The 23,727-nt window shown below is 43.4% G+C and overlaps 1 protein-coding gene and 1 long non-coding RNA gene across 4 annotated transcripts in view; one reads left to right on the forward strand and one right to left on the reverse strand.

Moving 5' to 3' along the window:
- Positions 1-16,303, reverse strand: part of SLC35B1 (solute carrier family 35 member B1) — a 32,346-nt gene extending 16,043 nt beyond the window's left edge. The window contains exons 1-6 of one of the 3 annotated variants that reach the window (XM_085852207.1): positions 16,104-16,303; positions 14,537-14,717; positions 13,228-13,331; positions 9,852-9,982; positions 9,713-9,743; positions 4,309-4,472 (exon numbers count right to left, since the gene is read on the reverse strand). In XM_085852207.1, the coding sequence (XP_085708333.1) occupies positions 4,309-4,472; positions 9,713-9,743; positions 9,852-9,982; positions 13,228-13,330 (429 nt within the window). In that variant the 5' untranslated portion in view covers position 13,331; positions 14,537-14,717; positions 16,104-16,303. The remainder of the gene's footprint in view (positions 1-4,308; positions 4,473-9,712; positions 9,744-9,851; positions 9,983-13,227; positions 13,332-14,536; positions 14,718-16,103) is intronic. The other 2 variants (XM_085852205.1, XM_085852206.1) reach the window with 2 other exon arrangements.
- A 468-nt stretch (positions 16,304-16,771) lies between these two features.
- Positions 16,772-23,727, forward strand: part of LOC147014306 (uncharacterized) — a 50,942-nt gene continuing 43,986 nt past the window's right edge. Inside the window, exons 1-2 of the long non-coding RNA XR_015050720.1 lie at positions 16,772-16,991; positions 17,514-17,625. This is a non-coding gene — a long non-coding RNA (uncharacterized LOC147014306). The remainder of the gene's footprint in view (positions 16,992-17,513; positions 17,626-23,727) is intronic.

A 23,727-nucleotide genomic window follows, 5' to 3' on the forward strand; every position in this document is an offset into this window, starting at 1 on the left:
TGCATCGTGGTCAAAAAAACACATCAGACGGACAGACAGATACCAAATTGTGTATTTTAGTATGGTAGCCAAACATGTGAGACATGTTGTCGCATACTACCCTGCCTCACCAACACAAAAGGTTACTTAGCTACTTAATTTGGTCAACCGACTCGCTCTACTGGAATGTGAACACATACACTTCTGCTTACAGAGCCTTCAGAAAGTATTCAGACCCCTTGACTTTTGTCACATTTTGTTGTGTTACAGCTTGAATTTAAAATGGATTAAATTTTAAAATCATTTTGTCACCGATGTACCAAAAATACCCCATAATGACAAAGTGAAAACATGTTCTTGGAATTTTCTTTACTAATTCATGAAAAATGAAAAGCTGAAATATCTTGCATCAATCAGTATTCAACCCCTTTGCTACGACACTCTGAATTGAGGTCAGGTGCATCAAATTTCCTTTCATCATCCTTGAGATGTCAAGACAACTTGGAGTCCACCTGTTCCCAAGTCAATTGATTGGACATGATTCAGAAAGAAACACCTTTCTATTTAAGGTCCCACAGTCAACAGTGAATGTCAGAACAGAAACTGTACCACGCAGTCCAAGGAACTGTCAGTAGAACTCAAAGATAGACTTATGAGGATGCATAGGTCTGGGGAAGGGTATAAAACAATTTCTAATGTGTTGAAAGTTCCCAAGAGCACAGTGAGCTACATCATAAGGAAATGGAAAGAATATGGAACTACACAGACTCTTCCTAGAGCCGGCCATTCAACCAAACTAAGCAACTGGGCACGAAGGACCTTGGTCAGGGAGGTGACCAAGAACACAATGACCACTCTGACAGAACTACAGAGTTCCTTGGCTGAGATGAGAGAACCTACCGGAAGGACAACAATCACTGCAGCACTTCACAAATCTTGGCTTTATGGGAGAGTGGGCAGACGGAAGCCACTCCTGAGAAACAGACACATGACAGCATGCCACAAGTTTGCAAAAAAGGCACGTGAAAGACTGAGAGCATGAAGCAAGAGATTCTGTGGTCTGAAGAGATGTAAATTGAACTCTTTGGCCTGAATGCAAAGTGATACATTTGGCAGAAACCAAGCACAGCTCATCACCCATTTACTACCATCCCTACCGTGAAACGTGGTTGTAGCAGCATCATGCTTTGGGGATGCTTTTCAGTGGCAGGGACTGGGAGACTTGTGAGGATAGAGGGAACAATGAATGCAGCCAATACAGGTAAATCCATGGGGAGAACCTGCTTCAGAGTGCAAAACACTTGAGACTGAGACGAAGATTTACGTTCCAACAGGACAATGACCCCAAGCATATAGCTAAAGCAACACTGGAGTGGCTTCAGAACAAGAATGTGAAAGTCATTGAGTGTTCCAGCCAAAGACTTGAATCCCATTGATAATCTGTGGAAAGACTTGAAGATTACTGTTCACCGACGCTCCCTATCCAACTTGACAGAGCTTGAGCAAATCTGCAAGGAAGAATGAGAGAAAATCCCCAAATCCAGATGTGCAAAGCTGATACAGACATAACCAAGAAGACTTGATGGTGTAATCACTGTCAAAGGCACTTCTACAAAAGTATTGACTCAGGGGTTTGAATACATATTTATGCAAAACATTTCAGCTTTTCATTTTTGATTCATTTGTAAAAAATTCTAAAAACATGTTTTCACTTTGTCATTACGAGGTATTTTGTGGAGATAGGTGACATAAAACATTAAATTACATCCATTTTAAGTTCACGCTGTAACAAAACAAAATGTGACAAAAGTCAAGGGGTGTGAATACTTTCTGAAGGCACTGTACATAGTGTAACTTGTATATCAGATCTGCAATGTGCAGGTACTTTTCAAACACCTTGTTTCCATACAACACACAACCCAGTTTGAAAACCTTGTATTTTACCTCTGCCACTGAAGGTGGACAGAGGTTATGTTTTCACCTGTCTGTTTGTTTGTCTGTGAGCAGGACAGATTCGGATGACATTCGCTGGACAGGTTGGGTGGATGACAAGGATGAATTGATTAGATTTTGGTGAAGATCCAGATCTGAATCGGAGAATTTTTCAAGTGATTGGGCTAAAAACGATATGTAGCACTACATCTCAAAAAGTTATGGACGCATTTGGATGAAACTTGGTGGACAGGTTGTGTGTGTGACAAGAACGAATCAATTCGATTTTGGTGAAGATCCGAGTCCAGATCCAGATACGAGAATGTTATCAATTCCTGAAATGATTCTTCACCATTGAGAGATGGGGCCAAAAATGATATATAGCATGATATTTCAAAAAAGTTGTGGACGGATTATAACAGAACTAGGTTGAAGAGTTGGTTTGGTGACAACAAGAAGCCGATCTGGCCTATCAGTGGGATACAAAACATAACTGTTCAGCCTGGCAAAGGTATGCACTCTACCGAGTGCCGTTGTAGTTTATACAACCTTTAAGACTTGTGGAAGAGCTGTGACACAAATGTTTAGTGGTGCAGAGGAACAAGGTAAAAGTCTGGAGAACTCTTGCATCGGTAAATTATAAACTGAGGTTGACAAATAAAAGTTGTCATCGTGAATTTTTAGCAGACTGAATCCAGGACGAAACATCAAAATTATACGCAAGCTATAACTGAAGTTATCAAAATGTCATAAAATGTTCCCGTTAACCTTACATCATGTTATTGTGCATGTATGACTATTTATAAATCATATTGCCTGGTGTTGACAACACAACTATGAGGTTAAGGTGATACTTGTGACATTGTAGTTCATTATCTCTGAATGTGTCACAATGAGGTGCTGTTAGTGGGGAATGTCTATATTGCGATATTTAAATCAAATGAGGATATGAGTAGGATTGTTTGAAATGTGTTTAGGCTCTCAATGAGCTAGCGAATAAATTTACAAAAACAGAAAGATGTCGTGCAGAGCACGATATTTGCAAAATCCATGAAACAAATTTGACCTAAAAAATAATTGGTGGTTGAATTCAATGTCCAAATATGCAACTCCTCCTCAAATTCCAAGTGAATCGGATGAAAATTGACAATTTCAGAAATTCGGCCTATGTTGACCTCAAAAGTAATTGGTGGTTGAATTCAGTCAGCTTAAATGCAAATCCTCTTCAAATTTTAAGTCAATGGGATGAAAATTGAGGATTTTAGAAATTCCAGCTTAGTTGTTGACATTTGGCCTATGTTGACCTCAAAACAATTTGGTGGTTGAATTCAGTGACCTGAAATATAAATACTCTTCAAATTTAAAGACAATCGGATGAAAATTGAGGACTTCAGAAATCTCACCGAAGTTGTTGACCTTTGGCCTATATTGACCTCAAAAATAATTGGTGGTTGAATTCTATAAGCTGAAATGAAAATCCTTTTCAAATTTCTAATCTATCGGATGAAAATTGAGGATCTTAGAAGTTTGTCAAATTTGTTGACCTATGGCCTATGTTGACCTTTTGACCTTAAAAAGAATAGGCTCCTTGCTTATGACAAACTCTACCATGTGGTGAAGTTTTTAAGCCTGGTGTTGGTGCAGTGGTTAGGGCAGCGGCTTGGGATCCAAAAGGTCCTGAGTTCAAGCCCCTTTGGGCCACTGAATTAATACACCAGGGGGTTGACTCAGCCTGCCATCCTTCCGAGGTCAGTGAAATGAGTACCAGTGTACTGGGCCCGGTGTATGCCCCGATTAGAATAGGTGTACCATATCCCTGTGTGTCGTAAGAGGCGACCAGGGTTGCGTCAGGAAGGGCATCCGGTGTAAAACCTGTGCCAAATCATTATGCGGATCATTGATCCGCTGTGGCGACCCCTAACGGGAGCAGCTGAAAGAAGAAGAAGAAGAAGAAGAGACCATGTGGTGAAGTTTCGTGAAGATCACTTTAAAATCATACCTGTAGGCGATTGACAAAGACAGTCAGACAAACAGACAGACTAACAAAATATACTGACCAATATACTTGAAAAATCTTCGATTTTGCAAGTACTTAAATTAATAGGACATGAGCAGGTTTGCATTAAAATGCTGTCTGTCCTTTCCATAATGTCTTTTTACCAAACACAGTGAGTGAAAACAACAAAAGCAAAATAATTCATATAACCGTAATAAAAGGCTGCAAGTAAAAACAAATAAAAGGTTAGCTACAAGTGAATCTCAAATACTCATAAGAATATTTAATTGTGTGTGTTGATTTATGAAAAGCAGCAAACAAAACGGTCAAGAAAACATTGAGCATAATGGTGCATTTCTTAAAATGTGGCGACAAAGGTAACTCTGCCATATTTTGCTCACCAGCAACAATTCTCCGTAGCCTAAGAGAGGTCCAGTTTCTTTCACATCTGGCCCTTTCTGACCCTTGTACATGAACATGGCGACCCCAGCCACAATAAGTAACACGCACACGTACTTTGTCAGGGGGTACCGCCTCTTAGTCAGCAGCACTCCGAGCATCATCACTAGTGGGATGAAGAGGTGGGTATAGTTGAGGAAAGGGAAACAGAAACAATATGCAGAACCAAAAGAAAATGCAATCAGTGAGCACTCGACCTTGCACCACAACAAACAATAGGATGATACAATTCATAGATTCGAGATTTTCTCTAACAGACAGCAGCAACTGTGCACAGGTTGGAAGAGTTATGAACATTGTTAAAAATTCCGATGCAATAATTTATAAGCTCCTTCCATTACGTCATGATAAAGGGCAGTTGTTCATCTCAGCCAATTTGCAGGCTAGCCTCATCTGCCAAAAGCCATTAGTTTGTCACATACCGCTTATGCACTCAAAGCCATCGGGAATTCCACACGATGACTCTGAGAATCAACACACGAGGAAGTGTGAGTAAATGAAGTGTACATCTGGAAGGTTCCCACAACTCTTCGTCTGGGTCATACAGTGAGTGCAATGCGGGGTCCCTTGTTCCGTTTCAGCAGAGTGTGGTGAGCATTCATCATTACAGGTTTTTTTTTTCCATTGTTGAGTAATACACTTTGATGGAGCTTCTGCACGTGGGTTCATTCCAAAGCAACTCAACCAGAGCAACTACCCGACCCTCTTAGATTTTGCTGGAAATATATTCACCTGGGGGTTCAAAAATGGAAGTCATTCTTTTATTTAAAAAATTTCAACCTTTGACCTGCAACATGACAAAAATCACCCAAAGTGAAAAATTGGCCTTGACCAGAAAAAAACCTCTACGGGATGAACTTAGATGCCACAATCATGTGTAGAACCTCATTTGAGTTGTAATGAATAAAGCTTTCAAGAAAAAAAAAATTATATATATATATATATATATATATATATATATATAGACATATATATATATATATATATATATATATATATATATGTATATATATATATATATATATATATATATATATATATATATATATATATATATATATGTGAACCAAGTCGAAAACACCAGGGGGTTGACTCAGCCTGCCATCCTTCCGAGGTCGGCGAAATGAGCACCAGTTGTACTGGGCCCGGTGTATGCCCCGGTTAGAATAGGTGTACCATATCCCTGTGTGTCGCAAGAGGCGACCAGGGTTGCGTCAGGAAGGGCATCCGGCGTAAAAACCTATGCCAAATCATTATGCGGACAACAAAACGAATTTCCATACCGGATCGGTCGAGGCCCGGGTTACCAACGACCGCCACCGGTACCGGTGGTCAGCAGGGTACTAGTGGAAATTGTGCTACTGCTGGGTGAAGGAGGAGAAGGAGACGGGGAAGGCGAGTCCGGAGGCAGTGGGAGAGGGGGAAGGGTAGAAGTGTGGAGGTGAGAGTTGGAACTCTGAATGTTGGGACGATGACTGGCAAAGGGCGAGAGTTGGCTGATATGATGGAGAGAAGAAAGGTGGACATACTGTGTGTACAAGAGACCAAGTGGATGGGGAGTAAGGCTAGGAGCATTCGAGGTGGTTTCAAACTGTTCTACCATGGTGTGGATGGGAGGAGAAATGGTGTCGGGGTAATCCTGAAGGAAGATCATGTCAAGAGGGTATTGGAGGTGAGAAGAGTGTCTGACCGAGTGATGAGTGTGAAGTTGGAAATTGAAGGGGTGATGATGAATGTCATCAGTGCATATGCCCCACATATGGGGTGTGAGATGGAATATAAAGAAGATTTCTGGAGTGAGTTAGATGAAGTGGTGGAGAGTGTATCCAAGGATGAAAGAGTGGTGATTGGAGCAGATTTCAATGGACATGTTGGGGAAGGGAATAAAGAGGATGAGGAGGTGATGGGGAGGTACGGTCTCAACAAGAGAAATGTGGAAGGGCAAATGGTGGTAGAGTTTGCAAAAAGAATGGAAATGGCAGTGGTAAATACGTATTTCAAGAAGAAGGAGGAACACGGGGTGACATACAAGAGTGGAGGAAAGTGCACACAGGTGGATTACATCTTAAGTAGGAGATGCAACCTGAAAGAGATTAGTGACTGTAAGGTTGTGGCAAGGGAGAGTGTAGCTCGACAGCATCGATTGGTGGTCTGAAGGATGACTTTTGAGGTGAGGTTGAGGAAGAGAGTGAGGGCTGAACCAAGGACCAGATGGTGGAAGCTGAAGGAGGAAGACTGTTGCGTGAAATTTAGGGAGGATGTGAGACAGGCGCTGGATGGTGGTAAAGATGGGTGGGATGATTGGGCAACGACAGCAGAAGTTGTGAGGGAGATAGCTCGGAAGGTACTTGGTGTGACATCTGGACAGAGGAAGGAAGATAAGGAGACTTGGTGGTGGAATGAGGAAGTACAGGAAAGTATAAGGAAGAAGGGGTTGGCGAAAAAGAAGTGGGATAGTCAGAGAGATGAAGAAAGTCGGCAGGAGTACAAGGAGTGGCGTCGAAAAGCAAAAAGAGAGGTGGCAAAGGCCAAGGAAAAGGCATATGACGAGCTGTATGAGAAGTTGGATACAAAAGAAGGGGAAAAGGATTTATACCGATTGGCAAGACAGAGGGACCGAGCTGGGAAGGATGTGCTGCAGGTTAGGGTGATAAAGGACGCAAATGGGAATGTGCTGACGAGTGAGGAGAGTGTGTTGAGAAGGTGGGTGGAGTACTTTGAGGAGCTGATGAATGAAGAAAATGAGAGAGAGAGAAGGTTGGAAGAGGTGGAGATAGTGAATCTGGAAGTGGGGTGGATCAGTAAGGATGAAGTGAGGACTGCTATGAAGAAGATTAAAAGTGGAAAGGCGGTTGGCCCAGATGGTATACCAGTGGAGGCATGGAAGTGCTTAGGAGAGATAGCAGTGGGGTTGTTAACCAGATTGTTTAATAAAGTCTTGGAAAGTGAGAGGATGCCGGAGGAGTGGAGATTAAGTGTACTGGTTCCGATTTTCAAGAATAAGGGTGATGTGCAGAGCTGTGGAAATTACAGAGGGATAAAGTTGTTAAGCCACCCCATGAAGTTGTGGGAAAGAGTCGTGGAAGCTCGGTTGAGAGGAGAGGTGACGATCTGTGAGCAGCAATATGGGTTTATGCCAGGAAAGAGCACCACTGATGCGATGTTTGCTTTGAGAATGTTGATGGAGAAGTATAGGGAAGGCCAGAAAGAGTTACATTGTGTGTTTGTGGATTTAGAGAAAGCTTATGATAGGGTGCCAAGAGAGGAGTTGTGGCATTGTATGAGGAAGTCGGGAGTGGTGGAGAAGTATGTGAGGATCGTGCAGGATATGTATGAGGACAGTGTGATAGCGGTGAGGTGTGCGGTAGGAATGACGGACCGGTTTAAGGTTAAAGTGGGATTTCACCAAGGATCGACTCTGAGCCCTTTCCTGTTTGCAATGGTGATGGACAGGTTGACGGACGAGATCAGACTGGAGTCTCCATGGACTATGATGTTCGCGGATGACATCATGATCTGTAGGGAGAGTAGGGAGCAGGCTGAGTCGAGCCTTGAGAGGTGGAGGTACGCACTGGAGAGAAGGGGAATGATAGTCAGTCGGAGTAAGACGGAGTACATGTGCGTAAATGAGAGGGAGGGTGGTGGTATGGTGCAGTTGCAAGGAGTTGAGGTGGGGGAGGTGGATGGGTTTAAATACTTGGGATCAACTGTCCAAAGTAACGGAGAGTGTGGGAGAGAAGTGAAAAAGAGAGTGCAGGCAGGATGGAGTGGGTGGAGAAGAGTTGCAGGAGTGATTTGTGACAGAAGGGTAGCTGCAAGAGTGAAGGGGAAAGTATATAAGACGGTAGTGAGACCAGCAATGTTGTATGGTTTGGAGGTGGTGGCACTAACAAAAAGACAGGAAGCGGAGCTGGAGGTGGCAGAGTTAAAGATGCTGCGATTCTCGTTGGGAGTGACGAGGATGGACAGGATAAGGAATGAGTATATTAGAGGGACAGCGCAGGTAGGACGGTTTGGAGACAAAGTGAGAGAGGCGAGATTGAGATGGTTTGGACATGTGCACAGGAGGGAAACGGAGTATATCGGGAGAAGGATGTTGAAGATGGAGCCGCCAGGCAGGAGGAGAAGAGGAAGGCCAAAGAAGAGGTTCATGGATGCGGTGAGGGCGGACATGCGGGTGGTTGGAGTGTCAATGGAAGATGTGGAGGATAGAGCGAAATGGAGACGGTTGGTCCGCTGTGGCGACCCCTAACGGGAGCAAGCCGAAAGAGGAAGAAGAAGAATATATATATATATATATATATATATATATATATATATATATATATATATATATATATATATATATATATATATATATATATATATATATATATATATATATATATATATATATATATATATCAGGAGGCCCAACTCAATTTTGGCAAGTTGCCACACAAGGGGTAATTGACGAATTTAATTTGACCTTCAGCCCAACACTTTACCTTGTATGGAATGCGGATTCTATAATGTTGGCATTGCTGTAAGAACCATGGCAACCAGTCTTCCAAATTTTATGAAACAATTCTGGTTTCAAGTCTCCCCACTGGTTACTAACCCCCTCTGAAATTTTAATTTCTAAAAATATTTTTACCAGGTTTAGGCCAAAATAACTTACATATGGGGGGGCTCCAAAAATCACCCAAATATATTTTTGGACAGATCTTGATGAGATATACAAGAGTCAAGAAAAATATTTTAGTATCCAGGGATTTTTGGAGTTGCATTTGTCATGTTACCTATTGCCACACAGTCCTCACTGAACTGGCATTATTATTGACTTTTGCATTATCTTGGGTTAAATGTGGAATAAAAAGTGACGTGCAAGATCTGAGATAGTTGGGCAACAAAAGGTCCCTTTTCTGGTTTCATTGGCATGGAATGACCCATGCTTTGTTTAGTTTCATTCATTTTTCACTTTCTTTATTCTCCTATTTTAATTATTTTATTCTACTTATTTATTTATTTTCTTGCTTCAATTATTTATTCCTTTGTAAGGATTTCACTGCATTCTTACATCGGAAGTGGTTCAAATATTTTAGTATCCACTTCATCTGGGAGACAAGTGAAATCATTATACTCACTACACTCCAACAATATGTTCCCCAAAATTGAGAACGATAAAAAGAACACTCCATATGAACAGCGGCACAGAGCAAATTTGGAAGAAGAAAAACAAACAAACCTCACATTTAATGAAAAACAAAGAATGGCACAGAACAAAGATTGCTCAATCAATAATGGTGAGTGGAATGAAATGATACAGAAAAAACAGAAACATGTTATAAGGTTGGAGTTGATCACCTGGAATGGGCTTGCATGACTTGCCCAGCACCTGAGGGTAGCATTTCACAATCAGAAAAAGCAAAGTTTAGTTGATGTGTCCAAATCAAGACGTGCTGTCACAAACGAGAACCCTTCACTTGACAGCTACACGGTGTACCTGTGTGGGGTAGTTGATGAATTGCAGGGCAGAATTGCTGGAAACCATTGCTCCGAGGTACGACAGGGAACAGGCACCATAGAGAGACCAAGAGGTGTGGTCAGGGCCCGGTTTAGTAACCAGCATCATTACTGTACATGCATGGAGGGGAAAGAGGACAGACCCCTCATTATCCCCTCATCTCACCAAGTTATTAGTGACACGAATAAACTCATGCTCAGCCATCTACAAAATATATATTGAAAGGGGAAGGTGCATAATGGGAAGGATGGTTGATGGGACAGGGGAGTGGAGGGTTAATGCATGAGATACAAACCTTTTTAATTAGCCTGTCTACTACTTGTATGAACTATTACAAAAGAACACGAAGTCACTGTAATTCAAATTATATTATTGTTATTAATTAGCAGAATGATGATTGAACTTTTTGTTCCGCGTTTTCAAAGTGAAAAACATTTTCAGTTTGCCTTTTTGGCGTGTCGATCCGAGCAGTTGGTTCACGAGGCTGCGATATAAAGGACAAATCGCAGATTGTATTCCGATTTAGCCGTTCTCCCTCCAATGTCCTTGTACTGCATGTGATGTGTGTGTGCAAGTTTCTCCATGAGCTCAAAAAGTATTGTTACAGCTGTCGGGTTCATCCAGTTTCCTGGTCCGAATCCCGACGAACCGTGTCAAAATGGTCGTGATGGCCGACTTTGTCGTTCAGAGCTGGATCACTGGCCTGTCTGCCATGATACCGAGCTCCGATGGAACCAAGCCAGTCAATACGTCACACTGATCGGTGCTGTGCATCCATTATACTAATGGCGACCGAGCGAATCAAGAGACGCCAACACGGTCTCATCCTGGGTGCTAATAACCCACATCCAATATACCCTTTAAAGGAGAGAGCCACTCGAATTGACCAGAAGACCAAGTGGTTTTTATCATGCGTTTGAACCACATGGGGCAGGGATATAAAAAGGAAGAAATGGTGTACAATAATAACTAATAACCTAAACCCGTACGGGCCAATGACATCAAATTAACAGGAGCCTTATGTATCTAATCCTTAAGGCCTCAGGAGATAGATGGAAATACCGCTAGTTCCAAGCAACGCCACAGCTTAGGTGGGAACCATCTCAGTCTGTGAGTGGGGCTTGCGCGAGTGGGGAAAGTGGGCATGGCTTCTTGCATGGGGGAGTGGCTACTGGCTGTGCTGGAAAAGGCTCATTTGCAGGGGAATCCTGTCGATGCACTTCGCTTCGGCTCCGTAGCTCAGCTACTGTTGCGAGTCCTACCCCACGGAGTCAGTCACGTCTTTTATACCCTCTCCACCTACCCAATTTTGTGCCACACTTAGCCCCTCCCCGCTCGGCCGTGATTGGTTCAGGGACCAGTTTGTGGTGAGACATCCTCCATCCCGACCTGTCACGTGGCGATTTTGGCAAGCTTCACTGTCATAGCAACCTTCCCGCCTAAACTTGCACCCAATGGCCTGTCAGACGCTTAAAAGCACATTTAAGACAGATTACGAAGATAAGGACATTAAAAAGGGTATGACGGGAAAGCGGTTTTAGATACAGACAAGTGGGGCAGGTGGACAGCATCTTTCTACATATAAAACTATGCACAATCTATATCACATTATATGCTAATGGTGCTAATCTATGAGGTCAAGAAGCCTATTGTTTTTGAGGTCAAAATGTCAACATAGGCCATAGGTCAATGGCATTATATGCTAATCACATTATATGCTTACCTAGAATGCCTTGGGGGTACCTTTCACACTGAAAGATACTTGTGCAACCCAGGGGATCCAGCACAACTTGGCTCAGCAACAGGAGGCAGTTATGATAAATTAGAATTCGTTTAACTTCTAACATATTGCAAATAATACATCATCTTGCATTTGGTTTCAGAGCTAGCACAATATGCTTGCTTGTGCAACATAATCGTTGTTACACGATGCACGTGAAGTGAAAAACAGGGTGAAGCAATTGGTTCACTTCTGTCTGTCTGGTCTGTCCTGTCCAAAAACACCAGTTTATAAATGAGAAAACGAAATTTCAATTGTATGTTGTATTTTGAAAATGAATAGGAACATGAATCAGAAAACTAACCCACAGATTAGCAGTATTTTGCTTTGAATTAATCCCGATTGTGCAGTGCAGAGAGGAATGAGATAATTATTTTGGTCTGTCTGCCTGATAATAATCAAAGAAAATTTAAAATTATTCCAAACAGGAAAATTAATGTTTTTAAGGATGTCACAAAGGACACAAACAACAGGCAAGAAGAACCAACATAAGATTTCAAATTATAAGGGGACTCGGCAGAGCGCATACCTCCACCACACAATACCTGATCCACCAGAACATATCTTGCCCAATACATTTTTGAAATATCTTGCTATATATCATTTTTGGCTCCATCTCTCAATGGTGAAGAATAACTTTAAAAATGAAAAATTATCGTATCCAGATCTGGATTTGGATCTTCACCAAAATTGAATCAATTTTTTCCTTCTCACACACACACGTCCTTCTCACACACGCACATGCTGCTTGCAGACCCCACCCATGTCCTTGTCTCACAAGACTGTGTGGGGTAAGATGTTCCACAAATTATTTAGTGATATTTTGTATCAATATCAGTGCATCACACGTCTCAACATCCGAATCCGTGCACAACTTTTTGAGATATCGTGCTATATATTGTTTTTGGCCCGATCTCTCAATGGTGAAGAATCGCTTAAAAAATTCTAGTAGTCGGATCCGGATCCAGATCTTCCCCAAAATCTTATCAGTTCATCCTTGTCACACACCGAACCTGTCCACAACTTTGCGAGATATCCTGCACAGACAAACAAACAGACAGGGGTGAAAACATAACCTCCTTCCACCTTTAGTGGTGGAGGTAATAAGGTGGTGTAAAAGACACTGCATCAATGGCGGTAAATTTCTGGAATTTTTGTCTTTTTACAATCTTTAAACTTTTTATTTTATTTCAATTGAGTTATATACAGTACCTGAACACTGTAAAATACAAATCACCTTTTTGGCACTTTCAAAACCCTTCCGTTTAGCAGTACTTGGACAAAATGTTACAGCATTTTACATTGCCATGACCAATCAAATTTGCCGCTTGCAGAACGCACCCATGTCCTTGTCTCACAAGATGTGTGGGGTAAGGTGTTCCACAAATTATTTAGTGATATTTTGTATCAATATCAGTGCATCACACGTCTCAACGAGAAAGTTGGTAAATATTATACTTGTCAAAATATGTAAATCAGCTGACAAACCAACCAATTGAGATTTACAAAAAAAAGCATTCCAAATAATTAGCTATACAGTGCAGTATACTATCAATTCCCATTCTCCCTGCATACCCAGCTTAGCGAAAGCAGCATTGATGGCACACTGCAAGAAGACCAGCGAGGTAGCGAAGTGGAACGTCTCGATTTTATCACCCTCGCCATATTTGCCTCGCATTCTGCACACACACATGCACACAGTTAAATGTCTGTACACCGTCATCAAAATCATCTGTTTCAAGGGAAAAAAAATGTTACAACATGGGTGAAGTATTTCACTCCAAACAAGAAAAATACAACCACCTGTCCTGAAGCTCACCTGGATCAGGAGCAGCAGTCACTCAAATTCCCCGCAGAACCCCTTAGACTGAATTTTTTATTGCTGCAAACAAACTTTGGTACATCAAGGGTGATGAAGGTTGTGGTCAAGTTTCATAAAAAGCATGTGTGTAGATTCGGAGAAGAGAGCAAATACCCAATTTGGGGAGTCAACCACACACACACACACACACACACACACACACACACACACACACACACACACACACACACACACACACACACACACACACACACACACACACACACACACACACACACACACACACACACACACACCAATAGATCCCTCTAATGAGTGCAGATTTTGACATGGTTGATACACTTTGGTCTATCATGGGTGATGGATGTTGTGGTCAAGTTTCATCAAAATTGTGTGTGTAGTTTCAGAGGAGACAGCAAATAACTATTTGGGGGGGGGTCAAAAAAGCCCCCATAGACCCCATTAATTAAAAGCACAGATTTTGATGCGATCAATTCAGCTTTGTTGGACATCATGTATGAAGCTTGTGGCCAAGTTTTATTAAAATCATGTGTGTAGTTTGGTGTCGAGAGCAAACACCTATTGGGGGGGGGGAGGATCAAAAAAACCCCTGTGGACCCCCTGAATGAGTGCAGCTTTTGATGTGGTCAATACACCTTCAGGAGGCATACAATATGAAGCTTGTGGCCAAGTGAAATCAAAATCATGCGTTTGGTTCAAGCGATAATGACTGGTGTTTACGGAGTGACCGACTCATTGACTCTTATTAACCTACGGCCACTGCTCGATCGCATAAGCTCATCTAACAAAAGTCCAGGTGAGCTAAAAACAGTTCAAGTCACACAGAAGTTACCCATATGAAGGAAAATCAAGGAAATACAGGAGAACGTTAGCCCAGGATCTTTTATGCAGCTTCAGCACTATCAATCCATGAATCAGTGGGATTCTCTCTATTACCACTACACACAATAATTAAGCTCCTCCAAGTACGTTGGGACGGTCAACAAAATTATACTTTCAAAAGAAACCAATTTCCTCCAAACTTAAAAACAATAACAGTACATGTCACATTTGTTCTCCTAAAACAAAGGGAGGGTGTTCAGGGTGCAATGGACAGCTTGTGATCAGCTGGGCCTCCAGAAAACGAGAGCTGGGGGTTGAGAAGGGCGTTTGTTGGTATCATCGTTTGGCTTGGAATTTGGAGTACACAAGAGACCTCTCGCAGCAGGGGTCGACAGGTGGACTGGAAGTACAGCACATTTCAATTAAAAGAGACTTCATGAAGACATTTTCATCCCATCAAATCAAAAGATGAACAACCCACGCATTCATAAATACTGTAACTGCATTTGATTTACGATATATCCTTCAATGAAGAGAATTTGGGCAGACGGCGAGGGAGGGGTAATGAGAGCCAGGGGCTCACAAACAAACAGTGTGTAAATGGGGGAGAAATCCATTTACACAAGGAAATCAGACAGGTGGAGGCCATTCAGCCCATCATGCCTGCACGACATCAACACCACACCAATTTATCAACACAAGGATCCAAAGAAGAAAATGCAAAATGTATTATTATTGTTTGTAGGTTTTTGTAAGTATTTAAGTTTTTGTATGTTTTTTTTTTGGGGGGGGGGGGTTCTCTTCTTTTCAGGGGAGGGGACATAGACTTGGTTAAAAAAACACATATCAACAACCAAACAACCCCCCTTGACAAGACCCTCACCAACAACACTCCATACACAATCACCCATCAATGCTCAAACTACCTAAAAGTCTTATCAACATCCCCTTACCCCTCTATCTCCATAACTTCCAGGTACCTATCTAATTCTAATTTAAACTTATCCACTTTTTCTGCTGCCACTACCTTTCCAGGGAGACCATTCCATGCATTAACGACTCTGAGTGAAAGTCTCCAACCTGACTACCGTCTTAACTCTTCTCTTCTTTACTCACAGGCGATGACCCCTGGTTCAATTTGTTGTTGAATAATTCTACTCTGTTGAATAATTCATCTTCACTTATTTTATCTATACCTTTCATTATCTTAAACATCTCCATCATATCTTCTCGTAACCGCCTCCTTTCTAGTGTTTAAAGCCCCTGTCTCCTTCAGCTGCTCCTCATAACTGAGTCGAGCTTGGCCAGGAATCAATCCAGTCGCCCTGTGCTGAACCCTCTCTGTGGCATCTCCGGCCTTCCTGAGTTGTGGTGACCAAAACCACACATAAAATTCTCGATGTGGCCCTCACTAAATTCCGACACAATGTTAACGCCACCTCTTTTGATTTATAAATGATCCCCCTCCGAATACATCCTGAAACCCTATTTGCTTTACCGATACCTCCCTGTCACTGTGCTGCCTGCTGACCTCCCATATGTATTAACACCCACAGATCCTTCTCCTGTGTAACATATTCCAAAATTACCCCTTACATCCTGTAATCTCGATTTTCATTGTTCTTTCCCATCCCCAACACCTTACACTCACTCAGGTTAAATGACATTTACAAGGGTTCAGTTACATGTCAGCACGCACAAAGCAAGCTTCCACCCCCCCCACCGCCATCAACAGAGGCAGATAATATAACATGGAATGCTTGGAGGGACAGAGAATGGGCCTCACATGCTTTCCTGCAGAATGCCGTAATAGAAGTAACACACGAACACTCCCAGGAAGCACACAAGCAGCTTGGCGCCATCTCCACGCGGCATGTCGACGCGCCCAGGCCCCGGGCCCGGTAGTATTACCTCAGTGGGACCCTGCATAGGGCCTACACGAGCCGCGCTGGGCGGATATACTTCCGTCCCGCCTTTCATTTACCTCAGGCTGACCGAACTAATTGCCTGTTCGCACCAATCAACCGTCGTTTTAACAAGTGGACGTAAGTCCGATAAAAAATAACAACGATGGAGGAAATGCATTTGTAGGATTTATAAAGGAGAGTTTGCTATAAATCCGCCCGCACGTTCGCCTGCGATATCGACACAAGTAATCAGGCATGTTCTCGGACGCCCAAATGAAAAAAAGGAAGCGAGGACCCAGCGAGCCCCGAGGGTGTCGCGTCATGACGTCACGAGCGCGTGGGGAACCCTGATTGGCTGTGCGTACCGAAAGGTAAACAAAAAGCCGCGCGTACAGTCAGTGGAGCTACTGGAGGTGATATTGGCAAATTTTTTTAAACGTCTCCACAGTATATATATATATATATATATATATATATATATATATATATATATATATATATATATATATATATATATATATTCCCTCGCTTGCAATATCCCGCGTTATTCTTCTGAATTACTCAGATAGCACACCAAAGGCCACCAAAGCCGGCCCTGTAATTGGCTCGTTTTGAGTTCCCCCCACCAAAGGACCGGTTCCGCTCACTGGCTCGACGATCATTTATCTCTCCGTTAAAGCGGAAACCGTTGCTTCGTTCACGAGCTCCAGTTTTCGGCCGACATCGACCAAACCGAACATACGTACTCGGTCCACAAGTTAATGGGGGTAAGGTTTCTGATGTTTCTCTCAGAGATTAAATCTGTCATTGTACATCACGACGATGTAATGCGCGGCTGTCAAAATGATCGTTAATTTAGCAATACGTACTCGTGCGTGGCCGTACGTGCAAAAAAAAAGAAAAAAAAATTGAGACGTCAATCGTGACGTCATAGCACCGTGACGTCATAGCACCGTGTCCTGTCATTGGTTTGGTAAATAAATGGCCATAACTTGGGAACCGCTTGTCCGATTAATATCAAACCTTTAAAAGGCACATCCACAGGGCCCCAGCAATATACCTGTGGTTGTCGGACTGGTGGTTGTCGAGAAACAGCGGTCACAGACAGACAGACAGACAGACAGAAATTGCTGGAATTTTCGATAGATGATAAAACAACGAAGTCGAAAGATGAAAGCCTCGTCGATTTCGTAAGATACCATTAACCGGAGTAAAGGTGAGGTTTTTAATTGACAAAAAAGGATGTGGATCTATCTTGATTGAACTTTTACTTCTTTTTTTGCCTTCAGGAACTTGATTTTTTCAAGAATAAACTTCACTGGAATTGATGACGTCATTGTCAAGCCAGGTTCGAATCCTGACCCAGCCACAAACCGTCATCGCGGTGTGTTCACATGCAGGGTGAGTCATCAATGTGTGGTGCTGCTCTCGGATGGACGTTCAACGGGGGTCCGGTCTGTCGGCCTTCGTTGGTGGACGTCAAAGATCCCAGTGTGTCCTCCGTGCGGAGTCGGCGAGCTATCACCGGCATCCTGAATACATTTCAAATTCCTGCGCATTGACTCCAGTATCCTGCGATAGAGTGGTGACCCATAGCCCCCCCTCGTGGTGACCCCTAGTCCATTGTTACCCCCAGCCAATGCTTAACGATGCGAGGTGGATAAACAAACACCATGTCTATCCCTTCCTACTTCATCGATCTCCTTCCTCCTCCAACTTTATCTCCATGTAACGTACTCAATAGACAGGGACGAAGGCTCTGAAGTGGGAAGGACAGGTTTAATTCGGACACAGACACAACACAACATCTAAACATGGGTAGGTCACATGACTCTCCTTAACCATGCCCCGGTGCACCCATGTATGCATTATCATAAACTACTGATATATCTCTTCTACCCCTCCCCCCCCCTTTTTAACATATTTTTTTACAAATGAAGACGCTCAGGAAGCTTATGGACACGAGCTGATCGTCCAAGAGCTAGTGGAGGGCTGTTCTTGCTTGTGACTGCTGTGGGGAGAGAGAGAGAGAGAGAGAGAGAGAGAGAGAGAGAGAGAGAGAGAGAGAGAGAGAGAGAGAGAGAGAGTGAGAGAGAGAGTAGGAGAGGGAGAGAGAGAGAGAGAGAGAGAGAGGGAGAGAGAGAGAGAGAGAGAGAGGAGAGGGAGAGAGAGAGAGAGAGTAGGAGAGGGAGAGAGAGAGAGAGAGAGAGTTGAGAGAGAGAGTTGGAGAGAGAGAGAGAGAGAGAGAGAGAGAGAGAGAGAGAGAGAGAGAGAGAGAGAGAGAGAGAGAGAGAGAGAGAGAGAGAGAGAGAGAGAGAGAGAGAGAGAGAGAGTTCGAGAGAGAGAGTTAGAGAGAGATCGAGAGTTAGAGAGAGATCGAGAGTTAGAGAGAGTTAGAGATCGAGAGATCGAGAGATCGAGAGATCGAGAGATCGAGAGATCGAGAGATCGAGAGATCGAGAGATCGAGAGAGAGAGTTCAGGTACATTGATGGGTGAGAAGCTTGCATGAGGAAACACCTCAGGGTCAAACGCTGGTGGTATTGATACAGGAGTTGGTGACAAAGGATCTTGAGCCGGTTCAATGTCTGGCTCCCGATGACATAACCTGAGTTGGTGAACATGTTTACATATGCATCTACCAACAAACTTCACAAGAAACATCATTTCACCAATGTTATCGATAATGATGCGAGATAACCACTTGGTTCCACATCCGGAGTTCAACACGAAAACAGGACCTTTGATCTGGAAGTTGCAGTGTGCAGACGTTTGGTTGTGATTAGGTTTCTCTTGATACTTGTTATTCTCGACATTGACCGTTACATCCGGGTCCACTAATGATAACCGTGTTGTTAATTCACGACCCATCAGAAGCTTGGCAGGTGAGCGACCTGTGGTTTGATGTGGTCTGGTGCAGTCGCTGAGCAACACACGAACTAGACGAGATTGAATGGAACCTTCCTTGTTGTGGCTTAGACCATTCTTGATGATCTGAACAGCACGTTCGGCTTGACCATTACTGGCAGGTTTGTAGTGCTTAATGCCATTCATTTTACAAAAGTTCTGAAACTCTGAACTCGTGAATGAAGATCCATTATCTGATACAATGGAGTTTGGAACACAATGTTGTGCAAACATGGAATATAGAGCTTCAATTGTTACAGCAGAGGATGAGGATGGCACCACGAGAGCTTCAAACCATTTGGAGTGGGCATCAACTACGATAAGGAAGAGCTTCCCTTGAAATGGACCAGCATGGTCGATGTGTAGTCTGGACCATAGCTTTGATGGCCACGACCACCACATGGCCAATGGAGGCAGTGGCAGTGTCTTGGCATGGGCTTGACAAGTGTAACAATGGTGTGCACTGGACTCGATGTCACTGTCCAGGCCACCAACCATAAGCTTGGGCAACAGTCTTCATGGTGACTCTGCCTGGATGAGCATTGTGGAGTTCACTGATAATTTTCCTGCGGAGTTTAGGTGGAATTATCACTCAGCTACCTCAAAGCAGGCAGTCTGCATCAATGGAGAGCCCGTCCTTCTGGATGAGGTACAGTTTCGCTCCTTCCGGTAATGATGCCCAATCACCTGATATAACACAGCATTTAATTTGTGACAAATATGGATTGCTATTGGTAGCAGAAGCAATCTGCTTAGCGGTTACAGGCACCTCATCATGAATGACGTTAGCCATGAGATGAATGATCTCACCAGATTGTGGAGGTTCTGGGATGGTTACGGGAAGCGGCAAGCGACTGAGTGCGTCAGTATAGTCCATTTCCTTACATGGGCAGTAAACCAATGACCAGTCATAACCGGCAAAGGTCAACGTCCAACGTTGTACACGACCAGATGATGTGGGCAGAATGGCTCTGGTTTCTCCCAGGAGACCGAACATGGGTTTGTGATCAGTCTCAATGGTAATACGTCTTCCAAAGACATATTGGTACATCTTCAGGGTGCCCCAGACACACACTAACGCCTCTCGTTCTACTTGAGTAGAGCGACATTCAGTGTCAGATTGGGTTCGTAATGCATACACAACAGGCTGGAGATTACCAGTTCCATTTGTTTGCCACAACGCGCACACAATGTCATATGAAGAGCTATCACAACTGAGAATAAGTTCCTTGGATTGGTCGTAATGGACAAGTAACAGCAAGGAGGACAACATGGTTTTAGCGGCCTTGAACGTTCTTGTTTGGGCAGTTTCCCATTTCCAGACAACGCCTTTCCTGAGGAGAAGATACAGAGGCTTGACGGTTGTGCTTCGTTGAGGCAGGAAATTACCAAAGTACGTCAACATACCCAGGAATGCACGAAGTTCTGAAATGTTTTGTAACATTGGTGCATTCACAATTGCTTCAACTTTGCTCGGAAAGTGCAAGATGCCTTGACAGGAGATTTGATGACCCAGGTATTCAATTTCATGTGCTATAAAGGTACACTTCTCTCACCTGAGGCATAACCCAGCTTGTGACAGCCGATTGAGGACTTTGTTTAGGTTCTCGAGGTGTTCATATTGTGACTTGCCAGTCACTAGTATGTTGTCCTGGAATACGACTGTCTTTGGTACAGTTTTCAATGATGTCTCCACCTTACGTTGGAATATTGGTGCAGCAGAGCACATGCCAAATGGGCATCTGTTGTACATGTAGAGTCCTCGATGAGTGTTGAAGCATGAATCGGGCTTGGAATCATCATCCAGTTCCATTTGAGCAAAGGCATTGGTCAAGTCAAGCTTAGTGAATGTCTGGCCACCCATGAGAGTGGTGAACAGATCTGCTTTGGGCAAAGGGTAGCCATCCAGCTTTGAATAGCGGTTGATCGTCGTTTTGTAGTCACCACAAATGCGCATCGTTCCATCTGCTTTGAGTATTGGAACGATCGGTGCTGCCCAGTCGGAGTACTCAACTGGTGAGATGATGCCCTCACTCTGCAGGCGATCAAGCTCACATTTGATCATTGATCGCATCAGGTAGGGCACAGGTCTAGCCTAATGGAACAATAGCTGAGCATCTGCAGAAACATCAATCCTCACTTTGGGCCCTGCAAAGATGCCAACACCATCGCTCAACAGGACAGGGTACTTCTGGAGCACGGTATCATATACAGCATCAGAGTTGGAGACTCTGTTTACGTTACTCTAATTAAGTCTGATTGTTCAGAACCAATCTCAGCCTAAGAGGGTTGGTCCTTCTCCACGCACTATCAGTAGTGGTAGGACATGAGTGCTGTTTCCATATCCTACCGTTACATTAGCTGAGCCAACTGCAGGAACCACCTCCTTGGTGTATGTTCTCAAGTCAGTAGATGTAGGCCGGAGTGCAGGAGCTTTTCTCGGAGGGTAGATGGAGGTGAACTTTCTCTCGCTCATAATTTATCTGGCAGCACCGGTATCAACTTCCATCCTCACCGGGATCTTATCGATTGTTACATAAACTATAATTGGAGCATCGGAGCTCTTTGTTCCAACAGAGAAAACCTCACAAAGTTCCTCACATGACTCTCGGCTGCAGGCTGTGCTCTGTGACTTATCGTCCGCTGCATCAGGGTTCACCCCAATGTGATAAGCAGGCGACAAGTTCTTCGACTTGGATCAAGAACAACGACACTTCAAGTGTTCCCGCTTACCACAGTTGTCACTGGTATAATTCCTGTACCGACATTGGAAAGCTTGATGATTATCACCACAATGCCAACAAGTTATCCCAACCTTCCGGGTAGATTCAGAAATGTCAGGAGGTGGAGGTGAATTTGGTGGCTTGCTAAAACACTTTTGCTTGTTGCCAAAGGTTACCTTGTTAACTGATGGGTCCTGCTGGATAACGTTTGACTTGTTAGAGATCAAACGCAGGCTCTTGGTAGTTTGCATACACTCACTGGCCATTTCTATGACTTCAGCCAAATTGGAGTCGGATTCAGGAAGGAGTTTCCGCAGAATTGAGTCGTCATTGATGCCGATTATGAAGAAATCACGTAACATCTCTTCGAGTTTATCTGTAAACTCACAATGTTTGGCGAGTCGGCGTAAATCAGCCACGAACTCGGATGCTGACTAACCATCTTGACGATGGTGGGTATAAAATCTATGTCTCGAGACGATCTTACCTGGTTTAGGGTGATGATGTCTTTTCACGAGATTGACGAGCTCTTCATACGACTTGTCAGAAGGTTTGACTGGGGCAAGAAGATCTTTGATGAGGTTGTACATGTTGGCGCCGCATCCGTTCAGTAATACAGCTCGCCGCCTTTCAGCATCCTCATCGGAGTCCATTTTGTTTGCCACAAGTACTGCTTCAGACGATCGGTATAGTCTTCCCAATCACCCCCCACTGCTTATTCTTGCAATATGCCGATGCACGAAGACATCCCATCTTTGTCGCCACTGTAATGTACTCAAGAGACATGGATGAAAGCTCTGAAGTGGGAACAACAGGTTTAATTCGGAAACGGGCACAGCACAGCACAGCATCGGAACATGGGCGAGTCACAGGACTCTCCTTAACCATGCCCCGGTGCACCCATGTATGCACGCATTCATATAAATTACTGATACATCCCACTCCACCTATTGAATTGTGACATCAAACTTCCATTCAATCTCATCCTACTTTCTCTCAATCTCCTACCTCTTCTCAACTTTCACCTCTTACTTCGTCCCAATCCCATACTTCATCATTATCAGTATACGGGAACGAAGGAATATTCCTGTCATCATCCCAGTCTTCTCAACAATATCTGGTAATAATTCCATACCATTTGTGCATGCAGACTCTATCACCACCCACAAGTCCTTCTCTTCTTGTACTTCCTGTAAGTCTGTTCCACTCATATGATAAGCAGTCAATGTGTTTGATCTTCTGACATGGAGGTCTTTGCAGTTGTTTAAGTTGAAAGGGAGTTGCCATTAGTCTGACCATTTTTTTTTTGCTTCGTTCAAATCATCTTGCATCGAGTCCTTTTGACTTTGGCTTTTCACTGGACCAATGATATTTGTGTCATCGGCAAAATATACACAGAGTTTATGAGCCCACCTGCTGTGTCATTGATAAAGAGCACGAACAGCGAAGGCCCCAGTACACTCCTTTGGGGGACTCCACCTCCAACTGATTTCCAATCGGATTTCACGGCATCGATGGCCACTCGTGTTCTGTCGGATAGGAATGCCTCAATCTATCTGTGCATCTTCCCTTCAATTCTATATGCTGCCTCTTTTTCAAGGAGCCTTCTGCGTGGGACAGCATCAAATGCTTTACCAAAATCCAAATACAGTCAAAGCTCGTTACTATGCCACCCGTCGGGACCGAGCAAAAGTGGCATAGTAGCGAGAGTGGCATAGTAACGAGATTTTGTAAAAACGGCCTTATTTTCTCAAGTTACCCATCTGTAGTTAATCTTTAGACAAAATTTATTCCAGCAAGTAAAAGGCACGACTGTTGTATAAGCTAAGCGAACGGAGAACATACACACACTAACAGAGTTCACACACCAACAT

Source organism: Eptatretus burgeri, chromosome 13, assembly GCF_056783735.1.
Source record: "Eptatretus burgeri isolate ZD-2024b chromosome 13, Ebu_testis_v1, whole genome shotgun sequence".
In the NCBI taxonomy this organism is placed as follows: domain Eukaryota; kingdom Metazoa; phylum Chordata; class Myxini; order Myxiniformes; family Myxinidae; genus Eptatretus; species Eptatretus burgeri.